At 35.1% G+C, this 23,686-nt stretch overlaps 3 protein-coding genes and 1 non-coding gene across 4 annotated transcripts; 3 read left to right on the top strand and 1 right to left on the bottom strand.

Annotated features, from left to right (window-relative positions):
• Positions 1–1,996: 1,996 nt before the first annotated feature.
• Positions 1,997–5,048, bottom strand: LOC130015566 (uncharacterized). Its single transcript, XM_056105933.1, has 4 exons — positions 3,830–5,048; positions 3,033–3,643; positions 2,303–2,588; positions 1,997–2,031 (listed from the first exon to the last, which is right to left on the bottom strand). The coding sequence occupies exons 1-4, from the start codon at positions 5,046–5,048 to the stop codon at positions 1,997–1,999; spliced, it is 2,151 nt and encodes a 716-aa protein (XP_055961908.1).
• A 1,852-nt stretch (positions 5,049–6,900) lies between these two features.
• Positions 6,901–7,007, top strand: LOC126685192 (small nucleolar RNA R71). The gene has a single exon (XR_007643305.1). It is a non-coding gene; the product is annotated as a small nucleolar RNA R71 (small nucleolar RNA).
• A 2,990-nt stretch (positions 7,008–9,997) lies between these two features.
• Positions 9,998–12,868, top strand: LOC126680721 (MLP-like protein 31). The gene is made up of 2 exons (XM_050375903.2): positions 9,998–10,229; positions 12,379–12,868. Exons 1-2 carry the CDS (start codon positions 10,046–10,048, stop codon positions 12,642–12,644), a joined length of 450 nt encoding a protein of 149 aa, XP_050231860.1. The 5' UTR covers positions 9,998–10,045; the 3' UTR covers positions 12,645–12,868.
• Positions 12,869–19,273: 6,405 nt separating this feature from the next.
• Positions 19,274–21,673, top strand: LOC126680725 (MLP-like protein 34). Its single transcript, XM_050375908.2, has 2 exons — positions 19,274–19,440; positions 21,215–21,673. Exons 1-2 carry the CDS (start codon positions 19,275–19,277, stop codon positions 21,463–21,465), a joined length of 417 nt encoding a protein of 138 aa, XP_050231865.1. The 5' UTR covers position 19,274; the 3' UTR covers positions 21,466–21,673.
• The last annotated feature ends 2,013 nt before the right edge of the window (positions 21,674–23,686 follow it).

Raw genomic sequence — 23,686 nt, 5'->3', positions numbered from 1 at the left:
AGTTGTGCAAGACCAACATGTTGTTCACGTCGGATATCTTCAAGTAATTTTTGGTTAGTTTCCCAACCAACCCGGTTTTGCTCCCATCCGATCCGGTTTTGCTCAACCAACTCAGAAAACCGTTGGTCAAACCCGGAAACATGAGCCGCTTCTCCGGCTTGAGAAGTTCCCGCGGGTGCCTCCTCCGCTCTTCTTTCTTCTCCACCTTCTACTTCCCGTGCTACCTCTTCTCGCCGTGTTCGTGCCACCAATCGTACCCTTCTATTATAGGGAATAACTCTTCCCTTCTTTACAAACCCGGCAACATCCAAATGGTTCGTATTAAGAGACCGTGCTAGAATGGTCTCAAAAGTCGCCAAAGTAGACGCCGTAGGCATACAATTGTATTTTTCCGCCAAAGCACGAATAATGAAACCATAGCCAATCTTGGATAATTCGGATGGAACTTCCCTCAATCGCTTCAATAGACGATACGCCGTGTTGACTTGGTATGCTTCTATCTCCGGATGCAAAATAGCATTCAAAGCTAGAAGATCACTCTTGGCCACCTTCGTATATTCACCACGCCCGCCAAACGAGTGCCCAAACCACTTCACAAAAACCACAATAGCGATGTCTTTGATTTCATTAATCTTGGACCCCCTTGTCCGATAATCATCACGATCCGTCAATTCCCTCCATATCTCCACTTGATCAAAGTTTTGATCCCAATCTATCAACCCCGTTCCCCTCATCCCAAACATTTCCACCAAATCTTCAACACTAAGTGTGTGGCTAGTGTTGTTGATGCGGAAAGAAATAGATGAAGGAGAACCGCTAACCGGTTTGAGAGTAGAGAAGAATTCACGAGTAAGTTCATCGTAAGAGTGATGACTAACCTTTGCCAATGCCGATAACCCCAAAATATCCAAATAACGCTCCACCTCATCCTTGATGCCAAGGTTCTCCATATCATCAAAATCGATTTGGAATGGAATTACCATTTCCCTTTCTTTGATACTCAAATATAAATCACCTTCCTCCTCCGTATGGATTTGGAAAGGTGCGTTATAGCGAGTAGTCAATATCGCCGAGGTGTTCACCCGAGATGAGGATGGAGCGGTTGATTTAGTACGTACCCTTCCCACGGCCGGTAAGGGTGGATTCGCCGCTTCTTGATTTCTCGTGCTTGAACGACGGATTGGTTGATTTTCGGCATTCTTGCTTCGCACCATGATTGCGGAATGAGAGTATTTCTAATAAATTTGGAGAATAAGAAGAGAAGAATATTAGAAGAAGAGTATGTGTGAAATAAAAAGTAGAAAAATGCAAGGTATTTATAGGAAAAATAAATCAAATCTCAAGATTTCCCTCCACTAATTTCAAACTCTCCATTTAATAACTTGGAATTGATTTAACGGTTTAGATCGAAGCCATGTAATCAATCCAAGTGAAATTGAAACACTAATGAATGGTTCGGATTTGCCAAATCATCAATCCAAGTGAAAAATTCAAATTTTTACAAAGCACAAATCTCAAAGAAACACAAGTTTCAAAAGAAACACAAATCTCAAAAGAAACACAAGTCCCAAGAAATCCACTCCACTTTAATTCAAAATTCAAAATTCAAATTTTTCAAAATTTTTGATGTTTCCCGAACGGGAATAATTTAATCCCGAACGGGATTAGGCTTAATTCTTGTCCCGTTCGAAACTTAGGCAAAATTTTCCTTGTTCCCGAACGGAACTATGGTGTCCCGAACGGGACAAAGGCAAATTTTGCCTAGTTCCGAACGGAACTACCCTTCCCGTTCGGAAAAGTGAGAAGCCGAGAGCTCTTTCTCGAACGGGAAGGGTGTGTCCCGTACGGGACAAAGGCAAATTTTGCCTAGTCCCGAACGGAATGACCCTTTTCCGTTCGAAAAAATTGAGGGCTGAGGGCTTTGTCCCGAACGGAAATAGCCTTTCCCGAACGGGACAAAGGCAAAATTTGCCTTTTTTCGAACGGGAAAGGTATTTCACGAACGGAAACCTCCTGAAATCTTGTATATACCTGCAAAAACACACAAAAACACACCCCGGAATTAAACGGAAATAAATAAACAAATTAAAAATTAAATACGCATAAAAGGAAAATAAAATAAATAAAACAAAACACGTAACCTCTCGAGATTGCCTCTCGAGTGCGCTTTATTTTTGGTCAAAAGCTAGACCGTGGCCCGGAATTTATGTAGGAGTGGTGAACGTGATTTGGTCCACTACTTGATCCGTCAAAGGTCCAAGATACGGCTTGCACCGTTGTCCATTTACTTTGAAGATTTCACCACTAGAATTCTCCAATTCCAAAGCTCCATGACTTGCCACCGTTCGAATCTTGAAAGGACCGCTCCAACGGGATTTTAATTTCCCGGGAAATAATTTGAGGCGCGAGTTGTAGAGCAAGACAAAAGAGCCCTCCACAAACGTTTTAGGCACGATATGAGCGTCATGCCATCGTTTCGTCTTCTCTTTGTAAAGCTTGGCGTTTTCATAGGCATTTAACCGAAATTCGTCCAACTCATTGAGTTGAAGCATACGTTTCTCCCCCGCCGCTTTAAGGTCAAAATTGAGCTTTTTAATGGCCCAATACGCTCTATGTTCAAGTTCCACCGGAAGATGGCATGCTTTCCCAAAAACAATACGATATGGAGACATTCCGAGGGGCGTTTTAAAAGCCGTACGATATGCCCATAATGCATCATCTAGTTTCAGTGACCAATCTTTCCTTGTGTTATTAACCGTTTTCTCTAGAATTCTCTTTAGCTCACGGTTAGAAACTTCAACTTGCCCGCTTGTTTGAGGATGGTACGGAGTAGCGACCCGATGATAGACTTTATATTTCCGCATCAAGGCATCGAATTGCCTATTGCAAAAGTGAGATCCACCGTCGCTTATTATTGCTCTAGGAGTCCCGTATCGATTCATCAAACGTTTGAGAAAATCCAACACTACTTTGGCATCGTTAGTGGGTAATGCTTCCGCCTCTACCCATTTTGAAACGTAATCTACGCACACCAATATGTATTGCTTTCCAAACGACATAGGAAAAGGACCCATGAAGTCTATTCCCCACACATCAAAAAGTTCCACCTCTTGAATGTTGGTAAGCGGCATTTCATCTCTCTTCGATATGTTCCCCACTCTTTGGCATCGATCGCAATGACTAACAAAGTCTTTCGCATCACGAAATAGCGTAGGCCAAAAGAATCCGCACTCTAGCACACGAGCCGCGGTCCTTGATGTACCATAATGGCCCGCATAGTCCGAAGAATGGCATTGACTAAGTATAGGCATCATCTCTTGTAGTGGTACACATCTCCTCAAAATCCCATCTCCACACACCTTGAAGAGGTACGGTTCCTCCCATAGAAACCGTTTAGCATCGCTCAAGAACTTCTTCCTTTGGTGGTAAGTCAAATCCGGTGGCATTATTTCGGAAGATAGATAGTTTGCGATATCCGCATACCACGGCGTTTCCACTTCCGAAAGTACCATCAACATCTCATCCGGAAACGTTTCATTAATCTCTACGCCACTTATAATTGGTTCCGGAATCTCTAACCTTGACAAGTGATCGGCGACGACGTTCTCCGTTCCTTTCTTGTCGCGAATTTCGATGTCAAACTCTTGCATAAGGAGCACCCATCGGATTAGTCTCGGTTTAGCATCTTGCTTTGCAAAAAGGTATCGAAGGGCCGCATGGTCCGTATAGATGATAACCTTAGAGCAAAGTAAGTACGACCGAAATTTATCCAATGCGAACACCACCGCAAGCATCTCTTTTTCGGTGGTGGTGTAATTTAGTTGAGCACCCGCCAATGTTCGGCTCGCATAGTATATCACGTGAAGCTTTTTCTCCCTCCGTTGCCCCAATACGCACCCGAGTGCTATATCACTTGCATCACACATGAGTTCGAAAGGAAGAGTCCAATCGGGTGATGAAATAATTGGGGCCGAGATGAGGGCTTCTTTCAACCTAGCAAAAGCATCAAGGCAATCATTAGTAAATTCATAAGGAATATCTTTAACAAGTAAATTAGTTAAAGGACGAGCAATGGAAGAGAAATTTTTGATGAATCGTCGATAAAACCCGGCGTGCCCTAAGAAGGCACGAACTCCCTTTACGGTAGTTGGTGGTGGTAATTTCTCGATGATTTCCGTTTTTGCTCTATCTACTTCAATGCCGTCCTTGGAGATTTTATGTCCCAAGACAATTCCTTCCTCTACCATGAAATGGCACTTCTCCCAATTCAAGACTAGATTGGTCTCCTCACACCGGGCCAACACTCGTTCAAGATTATTTAAGCATATCTCAAAAGAGTCCCCGAATACCGAAAAATCATCCATGAAGACTTCCATAATATCTTCAATCATATCGGCGAAGATGGAAGTCATACATCGTTGAAATGTTGCCGGTGCATTACAAAGACCAAACGGCATCCTCCGATAAGCAAACGTTCCATAAGGACATGTGAAAGTTGTTTTCTCTTGGTCATCCGGGAAGATAAGAATTTGATTGTACCCGGAATATCCATCGAGAAAACAATAATAAGCGTGGCCCGCTACCCGCTCCAACATTTGATCGATAAATGGTAACGGAAAATGGTCCTTCCTCGTCTCCGTATTCAACTTGCGGTAGTCAATACAAACACGCCATCCCGTTACCGTCCTAGTGGAAATTTGCTCACCCTTCTCGTTCTCAATCACCGTCATCCCCCCTTTCTTTGGAACACATTGGATGGGACTAACCCACGCACTATCGGATATGGGGTATATAATTCCGGCGTCGAGAAGTTTTACTATCTCCTTGTGCACGACCTCCTTCATATTTGGATTCAAACGCCGTTGTCTTTGAGCCGATGCTCTTGACTCGTTTTCTAGGTGGATCTTGTGCATGACCACCGAGGGACTAATTCCTCGGATGTCCGAAATTTGCCAACCGATCGCCAATATATGTTGCTTCACCACTTTGACAACTCTCGCTTCTTGTGTTTCCGACAAGTTGTTCGAGATGATGATGGGAAGAGTCATGTTGTCGCCTAAAAACGCATACCGTAAGTGAGATGGTAACGTTTTAAGCTCAACCTTTGGTGGAGAGATAGAAGAAGGTGGTGTCACGCTCTCTCTTCTAATCAAATTTTCGGCTTTCGGCTCATCTTCTTTGGAATATTCTTCCTCGGAAGTTGCTTGTGTCTCCTCGGAATGGAATATGACTTTTGAAACCGGGAAAAGTTCTTCCACAATTCCATCAACCATATCCAATTTCATGCATTCCACCTCCTCAAAAGTGTTGCGCATAATCCTTTTCATATCAAACTCCACTTTGTCATCATCGATACGCAAAGTGAGTCGTCCGGCGTGCACATCTATCAATGCCCTCCCCGTGTTCATGAAAGGACGCCCAAGAATCATAGGGCATGTTTTATCCGCCGCATAGTCAAGTACGACAAAATCCACCGGAAAGATGAATTTGTCTACTTTGACTAGAACATCTTCTACCACTCCGTATGGCTTTTTTAGGGAGTGGTCCGCCAATTGAAGCATCATTGATGTTTGCTTCAAAGTTTGATCACCAAAAATATCCCTGAAAAGAAACAAAGGCATTAGATTGATACTTGCCCCTAAATCACATAGACAATTAATTGAATTTAAATCGCCTATTTTGCATGGAATTGTAAAACTCCCTGGGTCCTTAAGCTTGGTGGGCAAGTCACTAAGGATAAGTGAGCTACAATTTTCCGTTAGGGAAATTGTGCCTTTGTCGTCCCAACTCCTTTTCTTCGTTATGATTTCTTTGAGGAACTTCGCGTATTGAGGCATCTCACGCAAAGCATCCGCAAAGCTTATATTGATTTGGAGTTTCTTGAAAATTTCCAGAAATTTATGGAATTTTTGGTTATCCGGCGTCTTCTTCAATCGTCCCGGGAAGGGGACCTTTGGCACAAATGGAGGAGGAGGTGGCGGTTTTACATATGGAAGTTCGGTTACTTCCTCCTCATTTGTTCCCGTTGTTAGATCGATCGCTTTCTCTTTACTTGCATGTGGATCATCAAGTTCTTTCCCGCTTCGGAGTTCAATGGCCTTTACTTGCTCCCTTGGATTTGACTCCGTTGTAGACGGTAAACCCCCTTGAGCTCTATTTTGAAGCGAGATGGCAAGTTGAGAAATTTGAGTCTCGAGATGGTGATTGACGGAAGCTTGGTTCTTAAAACCGGTTCTAACTTCCTCAATAAGCTTGTCAATCTTGCTCCCCTCATCCGTATTCCGATTTTGAAAACCGGGTGGGGGTTGTGGTCGGTAGTTGTTGAAGTTGCCTTGGTTTTGTGGACCACGGTTTCCTCCTTGAAAATTTGCTCCTCCCATATTTGGGTTGGCATTGGCTTGACCCGCATTTTCCCTCCACGAAAAATTAGGATGATTCCTCCACCCCGGATTATAGGTGTTGGAATATGGGTCATTGCCTTGCCTTTGCCCATTGACATAGTTGACTTGCTCATTTGAGTTTTGATGTAGGACGGGGCAATCCATTCCCGAATGATCGTGCCCATCACAAGTCTCGCAACCCATTTGAACTACCGCAAGTTGAGCATTCCTTTGATTTGCTTGTTGTTTGTACATCTCGAGTTGTGCTAGAAGTGTCGCATTCTTCGCTTTCATTGCTTCAAATTCTTGGGTTTGCTCGAGGGTCATGATACCCTTTTGAGGTGGTTGCCTCAACCGCTCGGTTGACCAAGAACAACTATTTGTAGCGAGTTCCTCTAGCAAGTTATTGGCCTCATCATAAGTTTTCTTCATAAGTGATCCTCCCGATGCCGCATCAATTGTTGCCCGTGTAGCCTCATTGGTACCATTGTAGAAAATAGAGACAAGATGCTCCCTTCCTAGATGATGATGCGGACAATTTCTTTGAAGCTCTTTGAAACGTTCCCAAGCTTGGTATAGAGATTCACCATGTAATTGGAGAAAATCTATAATTTCCTTGGTCATCCTCGCGGTCTTACCCATAGAGAAATACTTATTGAGAAAAGCTTGTGCCAATTGCTTCCGTGTTGTGATTGAGGTGCTTGGAAGTGATTGAATCCAATTCCTCGCCTTGTCCCTCAAAGAGAAAGGAAAAAGACGAAGCTTGATTTGATCCTCCGTCACATTATGGATTTTGAATGTGTTGCATACCTCCGTGAATTTTGAAAGATGGGCGTTTGGATCCTCGCGTTCCAACCCATAAAATTGACAACGACTCTCAAGTAGTTGAATCGTTCCCGGCTTGATTTCAAAATTGTTAGCGAGTATAGGAGGTGCAAAGCATCCATAGTTGGCGTTGTCTACGTTGGGTAAGAAGAATTCACCCAAGGTACGTCTTGCGGGAAGAGGGGCGACCCTCTCGTTTGGCCTATTAAGAGCTAGGCCATCATGTAGTGGTGGTGGAACAATCCCCTCGTGATTCAACGGAGGGTTACGGTCGTCCTCCATTGTTTTGGATTTCCGCGCTGTTTTTCGGATACTTCTTTCGAAGGATGTTAAGTCTGACTGAAACGGTTCTAGCGGTTTTCTGGCACGTCGTGTATTAGGCATACACTAACCAAAACTCCTGCGCAAACAAAAACAAGAAAACCAACGTAAAATCCAAGAATCACAAAGTATAAAAATAACTAAAATTAAATAAAACTAACTCAATCTAAGAATAAGATACTTTTAATTAATTTAATTGCGATTGCTCCCCGGCAACGGCGCCAAAAACTTGTTGGCAAATAATCGCAAGTGTACGATATCGCTCAAGTAATATAACTTGGAAGACCAAGTATCGATCCCACAAGGAACAATGAACTAAACAACTAATTTCTAATATTCTTTAATTGGCTAGTAGGAAAATAAATGGATTTGTGTGAACTAATTATAATCTAAAGTGAATTTAACTCAAGTAATTAGACTAAAAATCTGAAATCAAACAAATAAATTGAAGAATAAACAATAATGGTAAAAAGCTCAAGAATTGATAATTCCAAATAAACTAGTAGAAGAATGGATCAAAATTTATCTAGTGATTTTATTGTGAATCGAGCTATTCTAATGCACCGAATCCCGCTCTCTCAAGCCTCAAAGATTCAAATAAAATCACAACCTAATTAGCTAATCAATTATTAACTTGCTCTCACAATATTAAAACTGAATTAAATAACTAAATTGTAATTATGAAGCAAACTCAACGACTACCTAAATTCCAACCCGCTCTCACGGTGTTTTCCTCTAAGTTTTTAATTACCTATGTCTATCTAATTAACAATCTCTCAATTAGTTAATTAAACACAAAATCATGAACTAAGTGATCAAATTAATTCAAGCATTAATCTTAGTAATTAAAACACAATTTTACTCACTTAATAAATCCTAATCCAATTCGAAAACTAGTCTAAGTGTTCATATCAATCCCCGAACAAAGGATTTAGTTACACATGCTTAAGCTTAAATTAAACAAAGAAGAAGATGAAGAATTAAACATAATTAGAACAATAAATACCGGAGTTGTCAATTTCGGAAGAATCGTCTAGATTAAACTTGAAATCTTCACAATCGTTCTTTGCAGAAACTAATAATAAACTACTTATAAACTGCTGAGAAATAGAAGCTAAAACGCTATTTTAAGAGAATGAAACTAAAACTAATGTAATCTAAATTATTCTACGTATTAAATTGAGTCTAGTACAAGGTCTTTATATAGTAGGAGAAGTTCCGGAGTCTTCTAATTTGTATTGCAAATCAATTTGTAATAGGAGTTGTAATTGTGAGTTGAGGAAGAATTTCACTCCAAATCAAATCCTGAAGCATGCGTGTTTTACTCTTGTTCCGTTCGGGAAGCCTTTGGTTCCGTTCGTGACATGCCTAATTTTCTTCTTTCCCGAACGGAACAAACCATTCACGTTCGAAAAACTTGTTGGCCGAAAGCTTTTGATATCAGATTCCTTCTTGAGTCCCGAACGGGACAAGGCTTTTCCGTTCGGGACTCATGCTCATTCTGCATGTTTTCCGTTCGGAACTCATCTTTTTCGAACGGAACAATCCTTTTTTCCTCAATCTCGTTCGTGAACTTCAATTCCTTCGTCCGCAAGCTACGCTTTTTATTCATACACGCAATCCACCATAATTTTGCCCCAAATAGTCGGTTTTCACCTAATTTCCACTGAAATACTAACAAACACTATTAAACGTAAAAACGCCAAATAATGTATAAAAACAATACTACACATAATGAAAATCGACTAAAATTGACCCTAAATATAGGAGTAAAATACTCCTATCAATTTACTGTGACAATCAGTCTGCCATCCAATTGGCTCATAACCCTGTATTTCATGAGCGTACGAAGCACATTGAAATAGATTGCCATTTAATCAGGGAGAAGATCAAAACAGGCATTGTTCATTTGTTACCTGTTACTTCTGCAAATCAGATTGCAGATCCTTTTACCAAAGCCTTGACCCCACATTCTTTTCACACAGCAATTTCCAAGCTTAGCATATCTGATATCTATGCTCCAGCTTGCGGGGGGATGACAAAGTATATGGATTCAGCTTCATCTAAGGATTCAAGCTCAGTTGCTTGCTGACTAAGTTTTCCATCCTTAAGCTTCTGTTTTTGTTTTCTGTTGTAGGGAATCTTTTCTTCTGTAACAGAATTAGTCACAGCTGGTTACAGCTGGCACACGTGGGATGTGTGAGCTGGTTTTCTTTGTTAACTGCTCTTACTCAAGCTGTGTGTATATAAACAGCTTGAGCTTGTAATCTTGGTTAATCAATTAATAAAGTGAGGCAGTTATTTTGATACCAAACATAAATTCTGAACACATTCTCTAATTATAACTATTATTTTTTTTAAACTCTAATTAACTTGAGAATAAGTTAGATGAATAATTTACTGATCTAACTTTTTTTCACTAGTACATCTTTAGTTGGCTTCTATATATATGGTTAGAGCCCAAAGCAAATTTTCTCCACACCCATCAATTGCAGATTTCTAATCTAAAAAGAAGAAAAATGGCTCTCTCTGGTAAGATGGAAGCTGATGTAGAAATAAAAGCATCTGCTCAAATATTTCATGATTTATTGGGTGGCAGACCACACCATATGCCTAACGCTACTGAAAAATTGCAAAGCTGTGAATTGCATGAAGGCGAATTTGGCAAACATGGCTCTGTTGTCTACTGGAATTACGTCCATGGTATTTCTATTTTCCTCTGCATAGTTACTATACATTTATTCATAAAAAAAAAATTCTATCTGTTCCAATATATGTTATACATTATTCATGCTCAGTTCATTTCTCACTAATTGTGTCGATGACTTTTTAGAAGACATACTAGCAAATAAAATCGTAACGTATGTATAGTGTTTGTAGCGATCTGGTTTAAAACATACATATCAAATCCTAACCTTTCTCGTTTTTACATTTTGTAGCTCAAATACTTTTTCCGTTAATTTTTTCATACGTGGCATTTCCGGAGACGACTGTATGCTTCAAATGGTTGTATTCCATGTATGAGAAAAACTGCCGAAAAAATATTAGGGCTACAAAATATAAAAATGCAAAAGGTTCAAAATTAATTTGATATACAACGTTTTAAACCTTAGTATTAGATCGTTATATACATTTTAAGACGAAAATTAATATTAATAACCTGTTTTTCTTAATAATATTATACTTATTATTGCTATTTCTAGTTTACTTGATGTGCCATTATATTCAAAGAATTTTATGGTGCAAGTACTAAATAGATCGTCTGGATAAAAATTTCTCTAAATTAACAATCAAACTTTAGTTTAATTTTTTTCAATAATTAAAATTTGTTTTATTCCATGTGAGCTTCAATAATTTAGTCTAAATTTATTGGAAAAATTATTACACGCAACCGTTGCGCCATGTCATTCGTGCAACAAACCAATGATGCGTTGGCCATGTGAAAAAAGTAATAATAAAAAATTTAAATGAAAATTAAATATTTCCTATTGCAAATGCTCATTGGCTTGTTATAAATATGACATGGCACAACCAATGATGCATGGGATAAACACAATTTATTGATAGGACATAACTCCTCCTCGCCGTCTTCATCATCATAATCAGCAGCACCACCCTCTCCATCCGATTCCTCGGAATGGACCGGCCCTCTCCGTTCCAGTCCATGGTTCTCCTCTTCAACTTCATCTCTTCCAGACCCGCGGATCACAGATCCTCGGGTGAGGATCTGTTCTTGAATAGATCCTCCGGCGAGGATCCGTTCGTGAACAAATCCTCGCCGGAGGATCTGTTCTGTCAAGAACAGATCCTCAGGCGAGGGTCTGTTGACAGATCCTCCGGCGAGGGCCTGTTGACAGATCCTCCGGCGAGGGCCTGTTGACAGATCCTCCGGCGAGGGCCTGTTGACAGATCCTCCGGCGAGGGCCTGTTGACAGATCCTCCGGCGAGGGCCTGTTGACAGATCCTCCGGCGAGGATCTGTCAAGAACAACTCCGGCGAGGAGGCTCCTCCTCCTCGCCGGAACGGAAAAAAAATAAAAAAAATTGACAAAAAGTCTAAAAGGACCCTTAAATTAATTAGGGATTAATTGAGATTTATTAGGTTTTATTTGTGATTAATTAGGGTTTAATTGAAATTAATTAGGATAAAACTATTAATTAAAAACCCATTCTCCAATTAAGTTGCCACATCAGCATAAGAGGCTTTTTGAACTGGTTTTGACAAGTTCAGGATAAAAGTGATCCGATTTTTCAGATTTGGGCTTTTTTAATATTTTGACGCAAGTTCGGGGTGAAAGTGATCCTTTGTTCATAAAGTCACAGTAGAAGTTTATCTTGCACTTCCAACTTAAGATAGAAGATCAAAAGAGTTAAAGGACGAAACCAAGCATATAGCCTGAGGGAGCTTCGTCTCCGCCATTTTTTTAACAAAAATACGTTTCAACTTTTTTGTTCTTTAAAAAATATAGTATTTTATACATTTTGCCCCTTCAAAAAAATTGTATCTCTACATCTCTTTATTTCACAAAAATTAATTCCGCCCCCAAAAAGAGTCAAAGTTTATGATATTGGACAAAGAAATCCCTAGTTTGCCAATTCCGAGCCATTTTACACCCTAAGCTAACGTCAATATGATGTCATTTTTTATGTTCAAAGGGATAAATGACTTAAAATTCATAAATTATCATTGTATTTGTCAAAAATCACGAATTTAGAATCTTTTGATTTATTTCTTAAGTTGAAGGGGCCAAATTAATCAACCTTTATCGTACAAAGTCAGATGGTGCAATTACACTAAAATTTAGCCATGACATTACAATTTCATTTTTTTTTCTTTTTATGTGATTAAACAGAAGGAGTACCTAAGGTGGCAAAGGAATTAGTAGAATTAGATGATGCGAACTTGACCACTACTTACACAGTGACCGAAGGAGACCTTATGAAGGAATACAAGGCTTTCAAATTTATTGCTAAGGCTACACCTAAGGCTGAGGGCTGCACTGTTCATTGGACCATTGAATATGAGAAGCTGAATGAAAATATTCCTGAACCTCATTCTATGCTTGAATTTGCGGTCCATCTTTCCAAAGACCTCGATGAACATCTGGCCAAAGCTTAGGCTTCCACTCTGAAGAATCGGTTAAGCATATTATAACTAGAATAAACTGTGCGCTAGCTGTTATCTGCTGCTCGATTGCACACTCGCGAGTATCGTTGTATTGAATATTTTAGTACGTGTTTGTGGGTATTTTTATGTACCAATATCTTAATGTTGTGATGTTTTAATAAAATCCGTTCTGTGTGTTCGTATATTGAAAAGTAATTTTCTGTATTTGTTTTGAAGTGACACTGTTCGGGGTATTTAGGTAGATTAAATGGCACTAAAACAATTTAATTTCATGTCAGTAACATGCTTATTGAAAATATCATGTTAATGTCACTTATTGGACTCTAGTTTGATGATGAGAGAACGTCCGACCAATACATAAAAAATTTGAACAATTTAGAGAGTGAAAACTCTGTATTGAATATTATATTATAAACTCAGTATATCATTTAAAGGTAAGAAAAGGGCCTATATATACATAGATATCTTGATTGCTACGCTTGCTAAAAATAAAAAAGTTACAAAGAAAATAATGACAAAAAGAATAAAAGGGCAGTCGAGGGAATGTGATGATGTGAGCAGGATCCTTAATAACAGAATTGGCAGAGAAATGAAAATAGAATATCCAGCTAACCATGAGAGAGATAAAGCTGAGGTGAAGTCCATAATACTATAGCAAAGAAGCATAATAATTATGCAGCCCCCCCCCCCCCCCCCCCCCCTAAAGTTGGAGAGTGATGCATGTCATGAAATCCCAACTTCAAAAGTAGCGTGTTGAAGTGAGGAGCTGGAAGTTCCTTAGTGAATGTAATCGTCCATATTCTTTTTTTGTATGTTCTCGACTTATTCCAGAGTGGTCCAGATTGGTTTTAGCATTGTGACACCTTGATTGAGTCTTATTTTGCATCTTATACGTATCACATGTGTCGTGTGGGGTTTTGATGTTGATTTAATTCGTTTCCGGATTTTTATGGTAGATGTGTTCATGTGACTTTCAAAATCTGTCATACTTTAGTAAAACACTCATATCTCTCGATTTCACCGTTGGATCGGGCCCCGCTTCAGATATGTTGTTCGTGAGAGGATTTACCAAACTCTTGTCGGTCGGATCCTGTTTTTGTTGTGTTATCAGGTGCGAACTGTAGTTTGCGGGCGCGAACCCACGCTGTCAGTTTTGCGGAGTCTATAAATTGAGCATTTACTCGAGCCACTTCGCCTTCTTTGGACTCCAAACCTTAACGATCTTATACTCTGAAAATTTATAATTTCATCATATTATGTCTATGTGATCCCAATCGATTAGAACGTGATTTTATATTTTTTCGCAAGATCTAAGCGATTTGTACTAACATTTTCTTCGTTGGTGATTTGGTGAATCAATTGAATTTGGTCCAGATCTTCATACTTTGGTTCAACACATCCAGTAGCATCTCATTCGTCATATTTGGGTGATGGTTTCTCTCCTTTTAGATTCTGGTTTCGTTGTTGTGCGATTGTTGCATAGAATTGCATATGATTTAGGGTTTTCAATGATTAAAACCATAAAAATGATGCGTTGTGATTTATAATCTAATTAGTATATGATTAAAATGGAGAAAACGTGTAGAATTGGTGAATTTTTATGATATTGCCCTTTTTAAAAATAAACGTTTTAGTGCTAAAAAGAGAAAGAAAGCTTTCATATCGGTTTTTGCCGCTAATACTTTTTTTTCATGAATTGAATAATTTAATTATGAACTTAAAGGTTGCAAACTAATACTTACATATAGATTCAGGTTTTTTTATTTTATTTTAAGGACTCTGTCCCAACATCTATATGAAGCATCTGTCTCTAAGATTAATCTATGTGTTTCGCAGAGCAAATTTAATAAAATATTTTTTATTTTCTTTGGCCTAATGGTGAAAAAATCTAAACTTTTGCGACTTGTTGCAATTTAATTCAAATCTTTTAATTTTTATAAGGGATAGTATCATAAAAATTCACCAATTTTCACGTTTTCTCAATTTAATCACGCCTTTTAAAACTTGTCATAAAGATACAACAACTTGAGTTGACACTCATTCATTGATAATTTGCTGAGGTGGAGACCGTTTTTAACCAATGAATAATGTCGAGTCAACATCGTGTATGAAACGAAGAGTTTTAAAAGGCGTGATTAAATTGAAAAAACGTGTAAAGTCGGTGAATGTTTATGACATTAACCCTTTTGTAATAATAGCCAAAGTGTATTTTTCTGTTATAATAATAGTCAAATTGGTCGGCAAACTTGTTATTTCCAATTAGACTATTAGGCTATTTTTTTTATATAAATAATGATATATTAAAAGCCACAAAAATTGACAAAAAATTCAAAACTATTCAAAAAATTTCGTATAAAAAGTTCAATTTGGCTATTTTTTTTTTGAGTTAATTACACCATTTACGATAATTACCCAAAATAATCTCAACATTACGAGGTCATGTTTCACTTTTCATATATGGATTTTGTTCTTTGATTTTTTGATTTTTATACTTTCTTTTTCTCACAAATATCCATTACTCTAGAATCTTTTATAACCTAAAATCACAGCCATTAGCTAACCTAATTCTCCACTTTCTCTTATTTTTTTCATTTTCAATTAATCACAGTCCCTTCTTCTCCGCTACCGCTACTACCATCGTAACCATGAGCCTGCACCATTCGCTACCTCCGCTTTCGCCGGCAATCTCTGCTTCCTCCGCTCGCCATCTCCGGCAATTTTTGCTTTCTCCTCCCGCTACTTCCGTTCGTTATCTCCGGCCGTTGTAGATTTATGAGATGTTTTGCGGGCTCCTCCAGACGATATTGATGGTACTCCGGCTATAACCGGACCAATTGGCGGCAGTGAAGAAGGAGTCAGTTCAAATCTGTTTTTATCCGTTTCAGTTTCAGGATGGGTTTTTGTTGATTGTATATTGGTTGCCTAAAGGTTATATGAGTTTGGATTGAATATTGGTTGTCCGCAGAGATGGATTTGGATTGAGAAATGCAAAGAAGATGAATCATTCAATCTGATTTGCAACGTCTGAGAGTTTTGAGAACATGGTTGCTTTGAATTGTGTTTGGCAAACCAGAAAATATTATTTTTAATTTTATTTGATTTTCTGTTGGTTTGGATGATTGGTTGTAATGGTTTTGGTATTGGCTAACAAATGGCTTACTAATGGTATACCGATATTTTTATTTTTAGTATCCCGTTAGTGAACCGTAGGTGAATAGTTGGTCAACTTGTAATAAATTTTATTTTAAATATAGTATTATTAATTGAGGAGTTAAATTCTGAATCAGCTTAGTAAAAAGTTAAAGATGCGAGTCTTGAAATCATCAATTTATTTGTTTTGATTGGTCAATTGAAACAAGTGATTTGGGACAAGCTTTTGATTGTAGTTTTTCAGTCATGGTTTAGATTGTCGTGGATTTATAGATAGAATAAATGTTCAGCCTGCACTCTAGGTGTTTGAAGAAATGCTTATGAAAATTGTAATGTTTTTGGGTGTTGTTTAACTAATGGTTACTATTGGGTAAACCGTTGGGTAACTTTGTAATAAATTTTATTTTGAATATATTATTAATACAATAGTTAGTTAACTGGTTGTCGTCGCCATAGGTGGCGGATCTCTTGTAATGAAATTTATTTTGTTGCTATTTTACAAATCGTTAATTAATTTTGTAATAAATTTATTTTGATTTTTGGTGTTGCACTGCCTGCACTCTAACTATTTGAAGAAATGCTTATGAGAATTGTAATGTTTTTAGGTGTTAGGTAACCAATGGTTAACATTAGGTAAACCGTTGGATAACTTGTAATAAGTGTTATTTTGAATATATTATTAATAAAAATGTTAGTTAACTGTTGTTGAATTTTATTTTGTTGCTATTTAACTAATGGTGTACTAAAGGTACATTAATAACCTTGCTTTTAGTAGAATGTTGGTTAACTAATGGTTAATCAATAATTTTAAATTTAAAAAGGGCGATTTAGATTTTATTTGACAGTTGATGTTGCGGTGATAAAGCCGGAGGGTTTTGTAATAGGATTTTCAACTAGTTTAATGGAAATGGGGATTCGAATTTGGTAATAATTTTGTTTGTTGGTTAACCAACGGTGTTAGTATACCGCTGGGTAACTAAAATCGTATTTTTGAGATTAAAAAAAATATTTTTGAGAATAATAAAAGTCGTTTTTGCAAAAAAAAAGTTCAGATTATATTTTTCAAAAAAAAACTATGAGGTAGTATTCTTGAGAATATTTTACTTTTTTTTGGTATTTATCTAAAAAACCCTTTTTTTTTTTGTAAGCCCATCCGGTTTCCAAGACTTCACCCTGACTAATCCGGATCCGACCCGCGTCACGCACCTGGCATGGTGGGTGAGTCTGCCAGTGGGAATTTTTTGCATTCACAAGGACTCGAACCCGAGACCTTGTTTACGCGATACCAAGCCGCTTACCACTTGAACCAACTCCCATTGGTCAATTTGGCTATTATTACAACAAAAAAAATGCAATTTAACTATTATTAAAATTAAAAAATTTGAATTAAATAACTTTAAAAGGTATGAATTTTTTTCGCCATAATTTTTTTTTCTTTTGCCTGTTCTACATAATCACGCTTTTTAAAACTTGTCATAAAGATACAACAACTTGAGGTGACACTCATTCATTGATAATTTGCTGAGGTGGAGGCCGTTTTTAACCAATGAATAATGTCGAGTCAACATCGTGTATGAAATGAAGAGTTTTAAAAAGCGTGATTAAATTGAAAAAACGTGTAAAGTCGGTGAATGTTTATGATATTAACCCTTTTGTAATAATAGCCAAAGTGTATTTTTCTGTTACAATAATAGTCAAATTGGTCGGCAAACTTGTTATTTCCAATTAGACTATTAGGCTATTTTTTTATATAAATAATGATATATTAAAAGCCACAAAAAGTGACAAAAAATTCAAAACTACTCAAAAACTTTCGTATAAAAAGTTCAATTTGGCTATTATTACAACGAAAAAATGCAATTTAACTATTATTATAAAAATTAAAAAATTTGAATTAAATTACAACTTCAAAAGGTATGAATTTTTTTCGCCATAAAATATTTTTCTTTTACTTGTTCTACAGCTAGATCATCTTTCTCACCAATCTAACACCTAATTCTTCATAACAAGATTGTTGCTCCAATACAACACAAGAGGATAGCCACCTAGATAAGTAATTGAATTTAGCTGAGTTGATTGATTTATAAAATCACTTGATGGATTTATTTGCTGAGAACAAAAACATTCTTGCACACCATTTCATAACCACTCGATTAGCATTTTATAACCACGTAATTTATCAATAGAATCAACAAAAGAAGCTACAAGTTTTCTTAACCTCTGCAACGTGGTGCAATATCCGCTTCACGGCGATTGATAAAATTTTGGTTTATCATGTCACATTATTTAATTCACTGTTTTACGGGGTTCAATTACCCTAAGACCATGAAATTTTTAGAACGAAATGGAATAATTATTTTTATAAGGAATAAAATAGCTATTATTTATTTTTTAAGAAGAATGTGTTATTCATAAAATAATAGAATAGTAATTCCATAGAATAATTATTTTATTTACTAAATTACAAAATTGTTATTTTATATACGAATATTTATTCCATTCCGCACCTATTTCATAAACCAAACATGAACGGCCAATAGCAAAAGCGGAGCTCTGCCAACTAAGCTAGCTATATCCCCCGAGCCAAGTGGCCTAAGACTAAGATATTTTCCACTTCAGGCTAAAACTAAATTTTTTTAAAAGGCAAACTGAAAAAGAAATTAATTCCGCCATTGCTTTCTTATCATTAGTTGGCTTCTATAAAAATGGTTAGAGCCCAAAGCAAATTTTTCTCAGACCGACAAATAGCCACATTAGGGCATCTCCAACCCAAAACCTATTTTTAAATTTCAATTTACCCATTTTTAGATTTGCTACAGTGTTTTTACTCCAACCCATTACCCCATTTTTCACACCAAAAGAATATTCTCTATATATTCTCTTTTATATTTAATACTATTACATTTAACCATTTACCATTTCACATCTATATTTATATTTTAAACACATACATCCTCATCTATTCATTTATTTAATAATGTTTAAATAATATTAAATTAAATATTAATTTTTTCAATATTATTTAATGTCCAATTATAAAAAATAAAATAAATAATAATTAAAATTGAAACAATAAAATTATAATTATAATAACACATTATATTAAAAAATAATAATAAAATAACACATTACATTCAAATATTAATAATAAAACTACAATTGAAATAATCTTCTTCATGTCTTCGCATTAGTATATTTTTCCCATAAATGATCAATCAAGTCATTACGAAGTGCAAGGTGTGTATTTTTGTTCTTTATTTGTCTGTGGCGAGCAAGAAATTCTTCAAATCGAGCATCATCATTTAATACCATTTCAACTTGCGGTATTTCTCCTTCCATTGAATTTGTTATTGTTGCATTTAAATCGCGTTCATCCTCGATTATCATATTGTGCATTATTATGCAAGATGTCATTATATCATGCAATACATCAAAGCATCTGCTGAAATGTTCCATGATTTTTTTGGTAAGATGGAAGCTGATGTAGAAATCAAAGCATCTGCTGAAATGTTCCATGATTTTTTTGGTGGCAGACCACACCATATGCCCAACGCTTCAGAAAAATTACAAAGCTGTGAATTGCATGAAGGCCAATTTGGAAAACATGGCTCTGTTGTCTATTGGAATTACGTTCATGGTATTTCTATTTTTTTATCCTTATATGGCTTCATAATTACTGTTTTTTCATATAAATGTTACATTACTCATGCTCGGTTCATATTTTAAAAAATATATTGATGATTTTAATACGAATTTCTCTCAACTTTGTTTTATTTAACTTCAATAGTTTAGCCTATATTTATTGATGAACATATATACACATATATTAAAGACAAAAGTACCGGTAAAACCCTCTGTGGTTAGATCCCAAGAATATTTTATTCGTTATGACATTTTCTCACTTAAATTTATATTGTCGTTTAAAACGATGCAAAATGGATTTGACTGTTAACTCCATCAAAAAAATTCATTTATTTAAATTTAATAGAAAAAAGCCCTTGTGGTCAAAGATCAACATATTTTACCCTTTATAGTTTAGTACGAGTAGAACTTAATTAACTCCTTTTTACGTATAAAATAATTATTTTAATTATTATAAAATTATTCTAAATTAACGATTATAATTTTAAATTTGTTTGAATAATTTTTAATTATTTAATTATTAAAAATTACATATAGTTACTTAGTATATTTTTTAATTTAAAAAAAGTAAAACTTTTATTATAATTACTTAGCATAATTTTTTATTAATTACCCTAAGTACAGAATTTACTATAAATCCTAAATTTAATTTATTATTTGATTATACTACGTTAGAAGATTATTATAATATTTCAGTATAATTTTTATTTAATTACACTAAAATATTTTAATAAATTTTACACATAACATAAATAAATAAATAAAACATATTAAATAATTATAAGAAATATTGTAATTAGTTTAATTAAATAAAATATTTATAACAATTATGGTAATAACTTAGTTTAGTTGTCATTTAAAGTAATTGTTTTACGTAGTGCAAGTAAATAATAAACATATTAAGTAACTGCAAAGTAATTATAATAAATTTATTTATAATAAATTTCATTTTGTGTAAATAATATATTATACTAATAAGTAACTATATGTAAATTTTTTATTAATAAAATATATTAAAAACAATTCAAATAATTGAAAATTAAAAAACTTAGAAAAATATTTATGAAAATAATTAATTCTTTTCAATATTTATGTAAGACATAAAAAATTAAAAATCACTGAAAATCATTGATTAACTAATTAAACCAAAAAACAATATTAGTTTAGATTAATTTTATAATGTTTAAAATAATCATCTTATTCTTAAAAAAGGATTAAGTTGTACTCGCTTTAAGACTATAACAGGTTACATGTTTTGATTTTAACTGCAATGGCTTATGTGTATTTTTTATTTTAAATTAACAAAACTTGTTAACAGAGTTAACAGTCATATCCTTTTTGTCATTTTAGTGACTATAAGGGTATAAGTGAAACGACAATAACCGCAAAAACTATAGGGGTATAAGTGAAACGACAATAACCGTAAAAAATTAAAATATTTTTGGGTCTGACCACATGGGTTTATCAGTACCTTTTACCTATTTTAAATTATCGCTACACCTAATGTCAAATAAATAATTATAAGCGTTGGGCAGCATTATACCAAAATCGTGAATTCAATTCCTTTTATAAACACTTCTCTAATTGTAAAGGAATTTGATGCGAACAAAGATAAATCGTCCAAATTCAATTAAAAATTTAAAAATGTTATTTTTTATAAATAAATATATTTTTAAGCAAAAAAATTCAAAATCAAAAATTTTCTCTCCATTTAAGGTATGAGATAAAATCTCATGGCAATTATACTGAATTTTTGCCATGATAAACAGATGGAGTGCCTAAGGCTGCAAAGAACATGGTGGAAATAGATGATGCGAACTTGACCACTACTTATACAGTAACCGAAGGAGACACTATGAAGGAATACAAGGATTTCAAATTTGTTGTTAAGGCTACACCTAAGGCTAAGGGCTGCACTGTTAATTGGACCATCAAATATGAGAAGTTGAATGAAAATATTCCTGAACCTCATTCTATGCTTAAATATGTGATCCATGCATCTCTCCAAAGACCTCGATGAGCATCTGACCAAAGCTTAAGCTTCCACTTTCAAGAATCAAATAAGCATATTATAAATAGAATAAACCGTGCGCTAGCTGTTATCAGCTGCTCGATTGCACATTTGCGAGTATCGTACGTTGTACTAATATTTTAATACATATTTTTGGGGAATCGCTATTAATGTTGTGTATGATATTTTAATAAAGTCCATTGTGTGTGTTCGTATATTGGAAAGGGTCAAATCATCCAAAAGGATTTTACTCTTTTAATTTTTTTTCGTATATGATTCAAATTTAAGCAAAATTAGCATGAGAAATTTACATTCATTATATTCTTTTATTAAGTTGTATCAAATTTTTCTACTAGTTGTGTGAACAGTTTTTTGGCTCATAGGGTGTATACAGACTACCAAATCAAAAAATAATTTTCTCCCCATATGCATATATATAATAGAATATTTCCATCTTCAGTTATTGATCATCCTACCTAGAGCTGCCAAAATAGCAATTGAATTCCAAACTGTTACTTAGATAGATAATTAGAAGCTGAATATTATTTTATGAAAAGAAAGAAATTGTTTATAAAAGTAAATCATAATTGAGTTGATAAAACATGCTAAGTTTATTTTCTTTAGAAATATTTGAGATTCAAATTCTAACTTTTACGATTTGCTTGAAACAATGACAAGAATAGAATTCATATTAAATGTAAAGCTACTAAATTTTAATACCCTTTTCAACCTATAATACTTCGTTATTTTCAGTGTTAGCAAGAAATTTGGCATCATAATTGTTGTACATTGATACCGATTGTTGAATCTTTGGTACCAATTATCGTGACTGGTTCTTAACCGGATTGGTATGCGCAGCGGAATCGAAACTATTCGGTAGGTATTTAATTATGGATTTGATCAACAAACAATAGTATAGCAAAATAATAAATAACACAAGAGATATATGTGGTTCTGCATTAAAACGTACATCCACGGGCGAAAGAATCGAATCTAATCATCAAAAGGAGAACAAAATTGGTAGAGAATCACCAAATTGAGAACATCTTTAGTGGTGGCTTCTCTATCTTCAAATAATCTTCTTTGTGTCAAGTAATTTCACTTTAGAATTGTGAAATCCTCCAAATAATATTTTTGCCATAATAATCATAATCCATATTAAATCTGAAACCAAATTGGCTCGATACCAATTGTTGTAACATTGATACCGATTTGTTGATTCTTTGGTACCAATTGTCGTGACCGGTTCTTGACCGAGTTGGTATGCGCAACGGAATCGAAACCATTCGGTAGGTATTTAATTATAGATTTGATCAACAAACAATAATATAGAAAAATAATAAATAAAACAAGAGATTTACGTAGTTCTGCATTAAAGCGTACATCCACGGGCGAAAGAATCGAGCCATCCACTAATCATCAAAAGGAGTAAAAAGATTGGTGGAGAATCACCAAATTGAGAACATCTCTAGTAAATATTCCCTTAGAAAAATAACCCATAAAGCGTTTCTCTCTGTACAAGAAATAACCGAAAAGGATAAGAATTAACTTATATTTCTCACATCACACACACCCCCTTTTCCCCTTATTCACATCAATGTCTACATTGTGTGTTCGGTTTTAGTGTACTCTAAAAGGTGAATAAGATGGGCTATATATAGGGAATAAATAATCTATATGGTATTAGGAGTATTAATCCTAATTGGATTTATACTTCCTAATTACCCAATGATAATAAAATTATCCTTCTCCCAAATACTTCATTAATTAGAATCTTAATATAAATTAAAATTAGAATTCTAGGCATATTCCAACAATAACACAAACACATGTTTCGTAGATAATAAGCTGGAAAAAATGATTGAACAACTAAATAATTCTCTTTAAAATTAAAATTATGGCATGTCATTGTATATCCTGAAGTAGTGAAATAACAAGTTTGAAACACCAACAGACTTATTAATTTCTTATTAAATCGAATTCATTTATTATTATCAAATTATACTCTGGTTGTCCATCTCTCTCATTTTCATTCCATTCTGGAAAATGGGCGCTTCTTCAAGAGAATAAAAATATTATTCTTAATCAAAGCATTGATTCGTCAAATGTATTATTTTTATCACCAGTTTCGTTCGAAACAATGATAAGAAAAAAAATATAACAACTAAACAGGTCAATTAACCGGTAGTAAACCGGTCAATTATCCATTTAAATGATGAAAGAAAAGGGA

Source organism: Mercurialis annua, linkage group LG5 (assembly GCF_937616625.2).
Source record: "Mercurialis annua linkage group LG5, ddMerAnnu1.2, whole genome shotgun sequence".
Classification (NCBI taxonomy): domain Eukaryota; kingdom Viridiplantae; phylum Streptophyta; class Magnoliopsida; order Malpighiales; family Euphorbiaceae; genus Mercurialis; species Mercurialis annua.
The sequence above is the reverse complement of the archived record's forward strand: the minus strand, read 5'-3'. Positions and strand labels throughout refer to the sequence as shown.